The 14,717-nt window shown below is 40.0% G+C and overlaps 1 protein-coding gene across 1 annotated transcript in view; it reads right to left on the bottom strand.

Annotated features, from left to right (window-relative positions):
- Positions 1–10,675: 10,675 nt before the first annotated feature.
- Positions 10,676–14,717, bottom strand: part of SVEP1 (sushi, von Willebrand factor type A, EGF and pentraxin domain containing 1) — a 152,712-nt gene continuing 148,670 nt past the window's right edge. Inside the window, exon 48 of the mRNA XM_079789802.1 lies at positions 10,676–10,918. Coding sequence (XP_079645928.1) covers positions 10,897–10,918 — 22 coding nt within the window. The 3' untranslated portion in view covers positions 10,676–10,896. The remainder of the gene's footprint in view (positions 10,919–14,717) is intronic.

The following is a 14,717-nucleotide window of genomic DNA, read 5'->3' as shown; positions in this document are numbered from 1 at the left end:
CGGGGTTAGGAAATTAAAAAGCCTGGGCAACTGCCCCATGGACAATTAGTGTAGTAATGGGACTCACAAGGAAATGTGCTTGAGAACAATGGACTGATCAGTAAATTATGTGAGCACCTACTTCTTTGTGAGAATCCTGAATCCTTACAACAACAATTACAGTGGGTCCTACTATTGCTTCCATTGTGAAGATCAGGAAAATGAGGCATTCTTGTCCAACTCATGTGGCTTGTAAGGTAGGAGTCAGGATCAAATATGGGTGGTTAAATTCAAGAGCATGTGCTTTAAATCACTGTACCCATAAATAAGAAATCAATCTTTCCATCAAGGAGATTCAGACACATAAACTAGCTGTAACACAAAGAAAAGTACTTCAATAGAGATGTGTACAAAGTGCTATGGAGTCTAGAGAATGAAGCAATTACATTCAGGGATCTTACATATTAATAAGAAAATTAAGCATGAATGAGTTAGACTTTCTTTTTAATAAGGGAAACATCTTATTATTCTATAATTTCATCTCATACAGTTCCAAGATACCACGCATTTGCCTGTTTGTAGGTTGAACAGTAATGTACTCACTCCAAAATTCATGGGTGTCCAACACAAGGGTCTTTAGATACAAACCAATGTTTGGGTTGCAGAAAGTTTCAAACACAAAAGTAAGGAGTATAATATAATAAACCCGTGAGTACCCCTCACTCAGCTTCCATTATTATCAGCATTTTGCTGCTCTTGCTTTAGCTATACCCATCTTCCTTTTCTCCAGGCCCATTTTTCAAAATTTATTCTGGAGCACTTGAAACCAAATCCAAGCACTCATGTTATTTCACTCATTAATATTTCAGTATGACTAGCTAAATATACCAGCTCTTAAAACATAATAAAAATATCATTATCCTAACCAATGACACGAGCAATTCCAAATATTTCATCTAATCCCCAGTCTATGTCTAAATTTTCCTGATTAAAAAGCATGGTTTTAATGGATGAACTTCTACTTCTTTTGTACAGAATAGAGATAGACAGTTTTCTTTCTCTGTTCTAGTCTGGTATATTTGCAAAGACATGGAATCTTTTGGAGGAGCAATTTAGGCTGTACAGAAATAAATATAAAATGAACGATTTTTATAGATCACACATGAAACACAACTTTATTTATAAGGTTAAAGCTACAAAGTAGATTGAAAAGCAAACAGCTGGCAATGATGGAAATGGAATGGCATGTGCCCTGTACCTGGGGACTCCCCTGCATGCTCTTTTGGTATGCTATATGAAAGCTCTTCCCCGCCCCCCACACCACCAATTATTTCATTTCATTCTTTCCTTAGTATTGTTTGAGCACCTACTATATACCAAGTATCACCAAAGACATATTGATAAATAAGATATAACCTTGTCTTCAAGCGGGGAGGGACGGAGGTGAATGATAACCATCTGCTATGGGCCAAACTCAGAACTGCAGTGGAGAAGCAACTACCAGCAGGGGGAAATCAGAACAGGAAACAGGAGTCTACTGGATAGGAGGGGGAAAGGCATATACAAGGAGTCGAGTTTGTAAATTAAAGTGTGCTATATGCCAGAAGGTAAGATTAGGAGAGAAACCAGGTGGAACTATTTGAGACATTTTATAAATTTTTAACTATAAGAGAGGGGACAAGGAACTGTAGGAATCTGTAGAGTTCAATGTCCCATTCTTGTTTGTACTGTATGCACTTCACTCCTGGTTGTCTTGGTACTAGATCTTCAAATTATAGGGACTGTATTAAAATATAAAGCACATTAAATAAACATAGTCTGAAGCAGAACTTCTAGTTTGCTTTACCTTGGGGAAAGTTCTTGGGTGTTGTTAGGAAGGGGTGTATGATAGTTGACCAGAAGTTCAACTAGACCTGAAGCTCAGCTAGCTGAGAAGTTCAGCTCGACCAGATCACAGAGACAGGTCCTGCCATTAAGACCAAGGAAAAGGATGACTGTGACTTGGGTATATTTGTTTTTCCTTCAGTTTATAATACAACTAGCAAAACAGAAGTAGTAATAATGATATGCCTGAGATCAAGAATACAAAAGAATGGGTGTGCCTTCTGTTGCCTCCACTGTTCCACTGGCTAGGGTCATCAAAGTTTGAGCATGTCAGCAGCCTGTGCAGTGAGGAATCAACCAGAGCTCAGTGCCTGGTCTACCTTTTATTCTAGTAGGAGACACCAGAGCACCCAAGAGTCTACCCTATTAAAATAAGTTTTTACAACAACATGTTATAGTCTTCTGAATTCCATTCTTTATTTTTGGGTATACTTAAGGTTCAAGTGTAGCAAGCTGGACAGCGGCTTAAGATCAAAGTGATAAACTATTTTGATAGGGATAAAAAGGTGTGTGTGTGTGTGTGTGTGTGTGTGTGTGTGTGTGTGTGTGTGTGTATGTTGAGAGCTTCTGGATATATCTAACCTATTACTTCTCCTTCTGAATCTCAATACACCACACTCATACACAGAGTATATTCATTATGTAGTTGAATATCCATATTGGTTTGCCTGTTCTACTCATTGCTGACTAGAAGGAATCTTGGAATGAGAAAGGGCAGAGATCACATACCCTGTGTTTTATATAAGCTGATCTTTGGGTGGAGATGAGAAGGTGGGTTTAGAATAAAGTCAGCATCATCTGAGAGCTCAAGAGCACATGACAGAAAGAAAAGTGTGGGGATGGTATCACAATGGTGGGGTTAGGTGAGAACGGGGGGTAGAGGAAAGTGACATGGGAAAAGGAAATGGCTTGTATAAAAACCTCAAGACGAGAGTGTGGATATTCAGAGAACTTAAAGGCATTCAACATGAGGTCCTCTCAATGCTGCAATTATGACTTATGGAACATTTGGGGCTGTCTTTTAAACGTAGCCTGAAGTTATTTGGTGGGACTCTTACAAAAAACAAAGCTGCCTTGTGATTAGGAACATTTTCTTTTGCAAACATCAGAAACATAGCCTGTAATAACAAACTACCATAGTTATAAAGCTTGCCTGGGGTTGAAAATGCCAGCCATATTCTCGCTAGGGTTTAAGTTCTAGAAAGTGTGCTGTGGCTGACTTGGAACCTTAGCCTTGGACTTCAGGTGTCAGGAGAGGAATTTCCGGATCTTGTAGGTATTGCTTCTTTGTTCCTCAGGTTTTTGTTGTTGTTGTTGTTGTTGTTTGTTTTTGTTAATTCTCACCTGAGGATATTTTTCCATTGATTTTTAAAGAGAGTGGAAGGGAGAGGGAGAGACAGAAAGAAACATTGATGTGAGAGAGACACATTGATTGGTTGCCTCCTGCCTGCACACCAACCAAGGCCGGGAACCTGCAACCAATGTAAGTGTCCTTGACTGGAATCAAACTCGGGATCCTTTAGTCCGTGTGATGACACTATCCACTGGGCCAAACCCGCTAGGGCTGTATGTCAGTTTTCTTTAATATAAAGTGGGAGCTCTGTAGAGTTAGTGACGATGGGTTGGGGAAGGGATGAGTAGAGGGAGGAACATCAACATTTGTTCAGCCATTGCTCCATGTTAGGCATCCACATAACTTCCAATTCTCACAACTTTAAGAGACAATGTAGGAGAAAGTACATTTTAAATTACAGGGACAGAATACAAATTCTAAGGTGCACAAAAAAGAGTTTGGAACTATTTCCCCTTTGACTATATAGTTTGTAGATTCTCAGTAAAAGATACATAGTCTTTGAAAGAACCCTATATAATAAAGAGCTAATATGCAAATGGTCGTCACACCCTCATACCATCATGCCATAACAGCTCAGACACTCAACACTGGGGAGAGAGGAATGGGGACCAGCCAGGCTGCAGCCCAGGAGAGGGACAAGTCGCCCGCCCTGTGGTCCCAGGCGCCTGCGGCTGCGGCCCAGGCAAAGATGCCCGCCTACGGTCCTCTGCAGCTGCGGCCAGCCCAGGTCCTGGGTGCCTATGATCTGCCAGAGGAGGGAATCCTGGGTCCTGGGTGGTAGGCGAGGCAGAGGTGGTTAGGAGCGATCAGGCCACTAGGGAAGCAGTTATGGGCAATCAGGCAAGCAGGCAGAGGGGTTAGGGGCGATCAGGCAGGCAGGCAGGCAGGGGAGCAGTTATGAGCCAGTGGTCCCGGATTGCAAGAGGCAGTCGGACATCCCCCGAGGGGTCCTGGATTGGAGAGGGTGCAGGCCAGGCTAAGGGACCCCCATGCATGAATTTTGTGCACCAGGCTTCTAGTATGGTATAACTGAGAAATGCACGCAGGTAGTTTTTGCTACTTTTTTATGGTCTTCACTGTAATCCATTTGTTCAGGTTTTTCTAGTTTGTCAGTTTGCACTCTTTATTCCACTTGCTGATCAGATACACTTTTATCTTCCAGGAGCATAAACTAGCTTGAGCACTTGGCTGGAAGAGTGAAAAGTCCAGTGGACACAGTGAAAGGAGGAATCTTCATGATTCAGAAGGGCGAGGATGGGTGGGTAATAGACAGGTCAGGACTTGGGAGGGTGGAGCAAACACTAGAAATGGTTTCTATGAGGAGTGGGTGTGATCAGCATTTCCTCTGAAGAGAAGGGGGCAGCAGTCTCGTACAGCCACCCAAGCAGCCTAGATATATGCGAGTTTCTTTAGAGTAACTTGGCTTCTTTCACAAAACTTAACACCCAGGAATCTCATGCCGAGGATCCCATGTGCTTGGTGGCTTTGCTTGCAGCCAGGATCCTGTGGCAGCAGTACCAGCTGGAGACAATGCAGCCCTGACAATATGTTTGCAGCTTTTCATTATTTTCTAAAGAGTCCATTTCTTTCAGGTTCCATCCAAGTCTACACTTTGGGTCCAAGTTACCTTGAATGGCTGGTTGTTAAGATAATTGGGGGAAAGAAATAAAGATCTGAAGTTGTTGTTACTGCCCAAAGCCAGAGTTACGAGGGAATCGTAAGTAGCTCTAATCCGTAACCCCCCCCCCCCGCCCCCACAAACAGTATTGCTGCTGCTATGCTGGTTGTTAAGGAAGCATAAGAAAGTAATTCTGAAGGAACTTGGCTAGTAAATTTGAGATATTAAGTGTCCACCTTTTATGTACATCTGTAGCATAAAGCACAAAGATAGAAAGAACGAAGGGGGAAGAGACAAAGAAAGAGAAACATTGATGTGAGAGAGACACATTGATTGGTTGCCTCCTGCACTGGGATTGAGCCTGCATCCGAGGTACACGCCCTTGTTGGGAATTGAACCTGGGACCATTCAGTTCTCGGGCTGATGCTCTATCCACTGAGCCAAACTGGCTGGGGCTAAGGTAGAATAGTTTAGAATTCTTTATTGTCCGACCTTTCATGCATGCCTATATTTTCACCAATAATAATGCCATGATGAACTTTATTATGCCTAAAACTTGCTTTACATTAGCTCAACATATATAAAAATACTTTTAAAGTGCTTTCTAAAATTATTATACCAACTTACACTCACTGACAATGTATAAAATTTCCTATTTCATTCCACATTTGCCAGCAATGTTTTTAATGTTAAAAATAAGTCATTGCTAATCTGATAAACAAAACGATTTCTCACTATTTGAATACTGGTGAGGTTGACATTTCCTCTCATACATATGAATTTATTATATTTCTTTGGTGAGATATCTGTGTTCTTGAGTTCCATAAAAGTTTTTCAATTTATATAACACATACATTATAATAAAAATTATTCCTTGGTCTGTCATAAAAATGTGTCTTTACATTTTATGATTTTTTGAATGACTTCCAGACTTTCTATGTACTTTTGCTATGAAATCTGCTCATCATTCCTACTATGATTTCTCTTACCTTCTAGATTTAGGTTTTTAAGTCTTCAAATTCTTGAGAAAAAGTCTAAAAATACATATTTTTGTTTTAGTATTTATGCTTAACTCCCCAATGAACCTTGAATTTATTTTTTACATGATAATATAAAAGCTTTTCAAATTTTTACCAATTGTCTAATGCCAGTCACTCAAAATTTCTCTCACTTTCTAATATAATGAAATTCCATTGATTATTGATGTTTTCTTGATCACTTATGTGTTTTTAAATAGAATATTTGAAATTATAGGTATAGACTATCACAGTGCTGCTTTTGTGATTCTTGACATAGCATGTACTATTTTAATTACTGCAACTTTTTTTATTTTTTAGTACAGATGGCCCTTTTCATTATTTTTCTTTAAAATATTATAATTTTTTTATTCTTAACAAATACTAAGTACATAATTTGGTCATGCTACTACCTGCTCCTCCCCTCTGCCCCCCCCCCCCAAAAAAAATCCAATATGGCAGGTGTGATTTGAATTACATTAGTACTACAATTTTATTTGGGGAAAAATCAATATGTTTAAGACATGTTTTCCAATCCAGGAAATGAAATGCTTCTTATTTGAGCATTTATAAATGTTTATAGATTTATAGAGTAATTTTGTAGTGTTCTTCCTTGTGACTACATACATCTTATTCTCTCTAATAAAATGGTAATATGCAAATTAACCATCACTCCGCTACATAAACCACGCCCACCAGCCAAGCCACGCCCACCAGCCAATCAGGGAAAGTATGCAAATTAACCCCAATCCAAGATGGCTACAGCCACAGAGAGCAAGGTTTCCCAGGTAACAGAGCAAGTCAAGCTTTCCATAGCTGTTGCAGGCCTAAGCCTCCACTCAAGCTATAAAGTTTCAATTATAGAAGGTAAACAAATTCAAACAAATGGCGGCAGAATGGAGCTTGAGAGAGCAGGCCAGGGTTGCCATTAGACTGCATGGCGGAACAACTGGCCTTAAGGCTACAAAGTTTCAATTGTAGAAGGTGAATTAACTGCCACAGAAATGGCTGCCGCCCCAGAAATGGCTGCCGCCCCAGAAATGGCTGCCGCCCCAGGCTACAAAGTTTCAATTGTAGAAGGAAAATAAATTCCAGATACCAGGGCCTCCCCTTGGGTTGCCAGGGGGCGTGGCCGGCCTGCAAACCACCACAGGCCTCTCGCCCAGGTCGCCCCATGCCCCAGGGGAACCCCCACCCTGATCCAGGACACACTTCAGGGCAAACCAGCTGGCCCCCACCCATGCACCAGGCCTCTATCCTATCTAATAAAAGAGTAATATACAGATTGATCATCACTGCAACACACAATATAGCTGCCCCCATGTGGTCAAAGATCCTGCCCCCATGTGGACACAAGATGGCCACTACAAGATGGCCAGCAGGAGAGGGAAGTTGGGAGGCACCCGGCCTGCAAGGGAGGGCAGTTGAGAGGCACCAGGCCTGCAAGGGAGGGCAGTTGGAGGTGATCAACCCTGTAGGAGAGGGCAGTTAGGGGTGACCAGGCTGGCAGAGGAGGGAAGTTGGGGGCAAACAGGCTGGCAGGGGAGCAGTTAAGCATCAACCAGGCTGGCAGCGGAGTGGTTAGGGGGTGATCAGGCTGGCAGGCAGAAGCGGTTAGGGGCAATCAGGAAGGCAGGCAGGCAAGTAGTTGGGAGCCAGCAGTCCTGGATTGTGAGAGGGATGTCCGACTGCCCGTTTAAACGGGCAGTCGGACATCCCTCCAGGAGTCCCAGATTGGAGAGGGTACAGGCTGGGCTGAAGGACAACCCCCCGCCGTGCACGAATTTCGTGCACCGGGCTTCTAGTTTATATAATACATACCTATATTATTATTAATATTGTAAGATCTTTTTCACTATATTTTTATTTATAAACTAGAGGCCCGGTGCACAAAATTTCATGCACTGGGGAGGGGAATCCCTCAGCCCCGCCTGCGCCCTCTCGCAGTCCGGGACCCCTCAGCAGACATCCTTCTTGCAGTCTGGGACTTGCCCGCCTTACTTGCGAGCCGTGAGCCTGGCTTCTTGCTGAGCGTGTTCCCCCTGTGGGAGCGCACTGACCACCAGGGGGCAGCTCCTGCATTGAGCGTCTGTTCCCTGGTGGTCAGTGTGCGTCATAGAGGCCAGTTGTTCCGCCATGCAGTCAATTTGCATATTAGGATTTTATTATATAGGATGACATGCAGGAAAGCTCTTTGTTTTTGTATATTTATCATGTAACCACCCAGTTTCCTGAACTCAGTGTTTCTAATGGATTTTCACCTTATAAGGTATATCATCGTATCTTCTGCCAAAATGAAAATTGTTACTCTTAACTTTTTCATTTTATACCCTTTATTTACTTTATAAATTTATATACTATGGCTTTGGCTGGAACTCACAGAATGATGTTTAAAATCAAGCCCTGGCCAGTGTGGTTCAGTTGGTTGGGCATCATCCCATGCACCAAAAGATTACCAATTTGATTCCTGGTCAGTGCACATGCCCGAGTTGCAGGCTTGATCTCTGATAGGGGGCATGCAAGAGACAACGAATTGATGATCTACTCTCACATTGATATATAAATCAATATATATATTGATTTCAGAGAGGGAGAGAGATAGAAATATCAACAATGAGAGAATAAATTTTCTGGTTCCATTTTTCTATTACTTGGATTTTGAGATCTGTTTTATAGTTTTATGATTAGAAATAAAAAAAGTGCAACATAATTTGGAAGTTGATAAGATATCTACATATATAAAAGGCTAATATGCTAAGTATCCCTCCACCTGTACAACTGGTTGTTATGATGTGCAACTGACCACCAGGGGGCAGACACTAAATGCAGAAGCTGCCATATCGCGTACTGGCCATTTACAGAGAAATGGCAGCACGGACCTGGTGCCAACAAACCAACACTCAGCTTCCCCTAAGTGGGACACCGGCCCCACCACCATCCCAGAGCGACACCCCACCAAATCACAGCCAACACTGCCATGGCACAAAATGCAGCCCACAGCCCAGCCCAGCCTGGAAACAGTGGCTGTGGGTGTAGGGTAATGACGTCACATAGCAATGCCTGGCTTTCTCTCCCTAGCAACTAGCCTCCTTGCAGTTTCTTCAGCCCAGGAACTCGACTTGCTTTATAGCCAGGTGGAAACATTTTCACTTTAACCAAATGTCTGTGAAGCATTTTCCCGTGCCTCATCTCATTTGATCCTCACAGAAATCCTGGAGTAGGTAGATAGGAGACTCAGTGGAATCCTATTTTCTTTTCATTAGCAAGACAATGGAGATTTAGAAAGCTTAGAAACTTGACCCAACCGAAAAGAAGAAATGGTGGATCTTGAAAATGACTTCAGTTTTTCTCACTGCACAGAATATAGTCAAACACTGCTGCAGTTAAATATTTTACCCTTTGTTCTCCCTGAGTGAGCTACAATAATAATCTGCTTCGTGTTGATATTTACTGCTGTGTTGCTGACAAATACCTGAAAGAGAAGTTGGGGTGCTTCACTGGGCTGGAAAAAGTTTAGCTAAATCAGAAAGCAGGTTTAATTAAGCAAGTTTATTCTATATCTATAAAAGGCTAAGTTGACTTGTGCATGCGTGATACATCTAAAGCTCTTGCTGGCACTAATCGCATGTGTGTGTTTCCATCTGTCATTGTTGATCATGAATTTGGTTGACACTTCTATTATAGAGAAAGGGCGAATAGCAACATTAAAATATTTCTTCTAATTAATTTCCTTTCAATGTGCACAAATCCATGCACCGGGCCACTAGTAAATAAATAAAAGATATATTCATAAGCATGTAAGATTGGCCAAGGGAGTGAATGTCAGGAGAAGGAGTCAATAGCCGAGGGAAGTTCAGGGCAATGGAGAGAAGCAAGAGGACAATAAAGATCTTTTTCATCATTCATGTCTCCACAGTGTTACAATGCACCCTGTGCCTATGTGGAAGTCGTTCTCCCAGAGGTTGGAGACGAGTTTTTCTATTTTAAACAAAATTGTGATTTTCCTATTTTAAACAAAATCTAGTATTTGGCTTTATTTTCCAGAAGTCTGGGGAAATCTTTATGCTGGTAGAAGTAGAGGGATGGCGTTAGGTGGAGCAGTGGGGGCTGAGGGGAAGCTCAGTTCTACCTTGGGTATAGCCTCAATTCATTTTTGCAGGTGGGACCAGGAGCAGAGTTCTGGTGAACTTGTCCCATTTGCCTTTTCCCTCCCCTTTCCTGTCCTCCTATTGCTACTGTCTTTCTTCCAAAGCAATTGTGGGATTGTGATCCAGAAAGGGCTCTCTGTTACTCTTCCAGTTCTTGCATTTTTTATGCCAGATGTGAGAAGGAAGGGGAGCACTTTATTTTGTGTGCCATGGTCATGATGTTCACCCCAACCCCCACATCTACTAAGTTGATACCTATGGCTTTCCAAACGTTGGGAAAGGAGTTAGCCAGGCTGTCCTCAGCACCAGGACAGCATTTCACGTGGAGGGTAGTAGATCCAACAGCGATTCTCTGATTAAATAAAAGGAAACCTTCATGGTTACACATATTGTACAGAAGATAGAAATAGAATGAAGGTGTCTCCTTTACTGTAATCTCTTGGTATACTACATGTGATCCAGCAGCATAGATACAAGTCATTAATCCTCTTCATTGTTTTGTGGCCACCTCACAAAATGGCACTATCCAGCAAAATATTATTTAGTAGCAAAATATATTTTAATTGAAACATTTTAAGTAACTGAATAAAAATGTGTACCAGGAACTTTCCCAACAGACAGCAGAGTATGTACATTTTGTGAGTGGAGCAGCATCTTTTTAATATATTTTTATATAGAAAATACAGGCATATTTAAAAATGGAAACATGTAAGAAAGTATATCACAAGAAGTAACAAATATAACACAAAATAAAAAGGTAAACCCCAAATAACAAGTGTACTACACAAAACGAGACCCAGCACCGTGTTGGAATTTCTTTGCGTAAGTTCCAGGACGCCCAGGGCTACCAGGAAGAGATGACCCTGCTCTTAGGAGAGCTCCTTGGTTGTGCAGTGGTTAAAACCCAGTCCTCCTTTTCCTGGAACAGAAAAAACGAAGAGATTCAACAGAAAAGACTGAACTGAAGAGGTAATAGCCCCTTTGGGGTCAATTTAAACAGGATTGAAAATCTCAGATACCTGGGCATTATCCATGGCGTTGTTTATAAAGATGGGAGTCATTCCTTGAGACAACTAAAGGGCGTGAAGATCATGTGCTAACTCATGAAAAAATCCAAGAATCAGCAGGCCTGGGTTTTAGCCTTGGCTCTGTCACTAGTTTCCTGTCTGATAATCCTCTCATCTGTAAACTGAGGGGTTTGGACTTCGTGAACCCAAAGGTCTCTTATAGCTTTCACAGTCTATACTTTTTATTTGTGGTATTTGCTTATGATCAATTTTATGAAGAAGGACATAGAGATCAGGGGAAATACAATCTCTTTTTTTAAGGATTGAACTACCTGGGAACAATACCAGGTGAGTCTTAGTCATTGGTAGAGAAAGTAACTGGTTGAGGTATTTAATTAATGCTACAGGGCATTTCTTCGCTGGCTGTCACAGATGCCCAGAAATTGCTCCGTCTGTCATCAAACATTTGTTGAGCATTAATTTTTGTGCCTGTGCTAAGCATGAGGGATACAATCTTTTAATTACTCAATCTCACGGGAGAGAAGAAAATAAAACATGATTTGTAAACATTTATTGTTTTAATTTCTCAGAAAAGCTTTCTCCCCTCCCCATTTCAGGGAATTATATTCCACCTTTCTTTCCTCTGGGAACTGCCAATCTCCTCTCCCCTTTACCCAAAGGTGAGGTGAAAGTTTTGACAAGAAGACTCTTCATGTTAGTACGACATAGCCCGACCTAGGACCACAGTTGACTGATTGATTCACGGTTGCCCCCCGAATCCACCTGGACTAGGCAGTTCTTCTGATTTTTAAACTGGGTCAGCACACTATTTCAGTGGATACAGTAGTATGACATGTAAAATGCGGGAGCTGCAAGCACTGAACAGCAGAGAAAACCACTCTGCAGCAGGAGAAAGGATGGAGTAGATGCTGGAGAGAGAAGGTGAGACAGGAGGTGGAGAAGCTTCAGGTGGCTTTCAAGTCCTCAGTGGGATCCTCCTGATGTTCAGCCATCCATGTAATTGGGTTCCATGCAAGGTCCCTCAATTGTGATAACAAATCCCTTTCTTTGCTTAAACTAGTTAGAGTTGCAATTAGAGTCCTCACTAATATGGATCTTCTAGAAAAATGGATCACAGTATAATGGGGGGTGGAGAGGGGCTGCCCAGTCCTTGAATGTGGGATACACTTACAAGCTTAATTTGCCATATATTTTTTGATTCCTTATCAAACGTTTGCACAAAAAAATGTAATTTTGTTCTCTTTATTAGACAGTATTTTCACATAGACTCTTTTGGGAGTATTTTGATGTTAGGAAACCACACAAACTCAGGTTTCCTTATCTGTTTGAAGGAGTTGAAATAGAAAGTCTAAAATTATAAGAATGTTGTAAATAGTTCCTGTTCCTTTTTGAGTCACTGTAATTCTTATTCCTTTTATCCTCTGTCTCTCTCTCTCCTCTCTTCTCTCCTCTTCTCTTCTCTTACTTTCCCCCAAAATCCATTCCAGTTTGACTCTCATTTTTTTATATTCATTTAACTCTACTCTCAGATGAAAGCATCATCTTTATCTTGGAAGCTTCTAAATAGACTTGTACAATCCAAGCTTGCTCTTTAGGGTTTAGTTTATTTTTTCTCTCTGCAGAGATGGCATATGCTTGAGATGATATGAGGAAATTTATTGGCACAAGATGGATTTTTTTTGTTAATTAAGTTTTTATTTAAATAGATTTTTGTCTTTGAAAAGTTGACTTTGACATTCCAATCAAAATAAAAGGAAATGAAAAAGAAGAGTTGTTTTCAATGAACTGAAATTCCCATTTTTAAAAATGAATATGCTCTTTGTTTTCAATGACTCCTATAAGATGGAAGTAAATGTACATTATACAAATCTAAATGATGTAATGCAATAGTGCATATTGAAAGTCATAAAATAGAGCTGGAACTACTCCAATATTGCAACATTTTTATATTGAAAATATTTATCCACGGCATGATGACAATTTATTTGATATTTCCTGAGGGTTAAAACAGTCAAGAAAGAACAACGCTGGAAGCATCATGTTTCTGATTTCAAACGATATTACAAAGCTATTGTAATCAAAACAGTATAGCATTGCCATAGAAGCAGATACATAGATCAATGAACAGAAGAGAGAGCCCAGAAATAAACCCATGCATACATAGCCAATTAACTTATGACAAAGGAGCCAGAATCTACGATGGGGAAAGGATAGTCTCTTCAATAAATGCTATTGGGAAAACTAGAGAGCCATATGCAAAGGAATGAAACTATGTTATACCACACAAAAACGTAACTCAAAACGAGTGAAAGAAAATATGGGCAGTAAGCTCCTTGACATTGACCTTGGCAATGATTTTTTGGATTTGTTACCAAAAGCAAAGGCGACCCAAGCAAAATCAACAAGTGGTACTACATAAAACTAAAAAGTTTCTGCACAGCAAAGAAAACCATAAAAAAAAGAAAGAAAAGGCAACCTACTGAGTGGTAGAAAATGTTTGCAAATCATGTATCTGATAAAGAGTTAATTTCCAAAATATATAAAGAACTCATACAACTCAACAACCAAAAAACAAACAATCCAATTAAAAAATGGGCAGAGGATCTGAATAGACATTTTTCCCAAAGAGGACATACAGATGGCCAATACACATGAAATGATGCTCAAATTACTAATCATTAGAGAAATGCAAATTAAAACCACAATGAGGTATCACCTCACACATGTTAGAATGGCTATTATAAAAAAGACAAAATAAAATAACAAGTGTTGGCAAGGATGTGGAGAAAAGGGAACCTTGTGTATTGTTGGTGGGAATATAAATTGGTATAGCTACTGTGGAAAACAGTAGAGTCCTCAAAAAAATAAAAATAGAACTACCATAAGATCTAGTAATTCCACTTCTGGAATATTATTCAGCCATAAAAAAGAAGAAAATATTGCCATTTTCAACAAGGATGGATCCTGAGGGCATTATGCTACCTGAAATAATAAGTCAGACAGAGAAAAACAAATACCATATCACCTCACTTAAGTATGGAATCTAAAACAAATAAAAAAATCAAAACCAAACTCATATACAGAAAACAGATTAGTGGCTGCAAGAGGTGGAATGAAGGTGTGGAAGGTTGGTGAATGGAGTAAGAAATCAAAAGGTACAAACATCCTGTTGTAAAATAAGTAAGTCATGGGGATGTAATGTAGAGCATGGCAATTACAGTTAATAATATTGTACTGCATATTTTAAAGTTAAGACAATAAATCTTTCTATCTTAAAAGTTCTCATCACACACACAAAAAAACAATTTTGTAACTATGCATGGTGATAGATGTTAACTAGATTTATCATGGGGATAATTTCACTATATATATATATATATATATATATATATATATATATATATATAGTGAAATTATATTTATCTGTATGTATATATATATACAGATATCAAATCATTATGTTGTACACTTGAAATAATGTAATGTTGTATGTATGCCAATCAACAATGTTTTTTAGAAACCTTAACTTATTTTTTTTTTTTGAAAAGAGACAATAAAAGGTTTTATTATTCAAAGGTATAACTGGGTAAGTTGATTTGTTTACATCCATTCTTGTGAAATATTTCTTAAAAAAATACGACTAACTTCTTTGTAAATAGCAGGCACATACCTCAACTATGATGACCTAAT

The sequence above is a fragment of the Cnephaeus nilssonii genome, assembly GCF_951640355.1.
Source record: "Cnephaeus nilssonii genome assembly, chromosome: 14".
Lineage (NCBI taxonomy): Eukaryota > Metazoa > Chordata > Mammalia > Chiroptera > Vespertilionidae > Cnephaeus > Cnephaeus nilssonii.
This window is presented reverse-complemented; position numbering and strand designations above follow the sequence as displayed.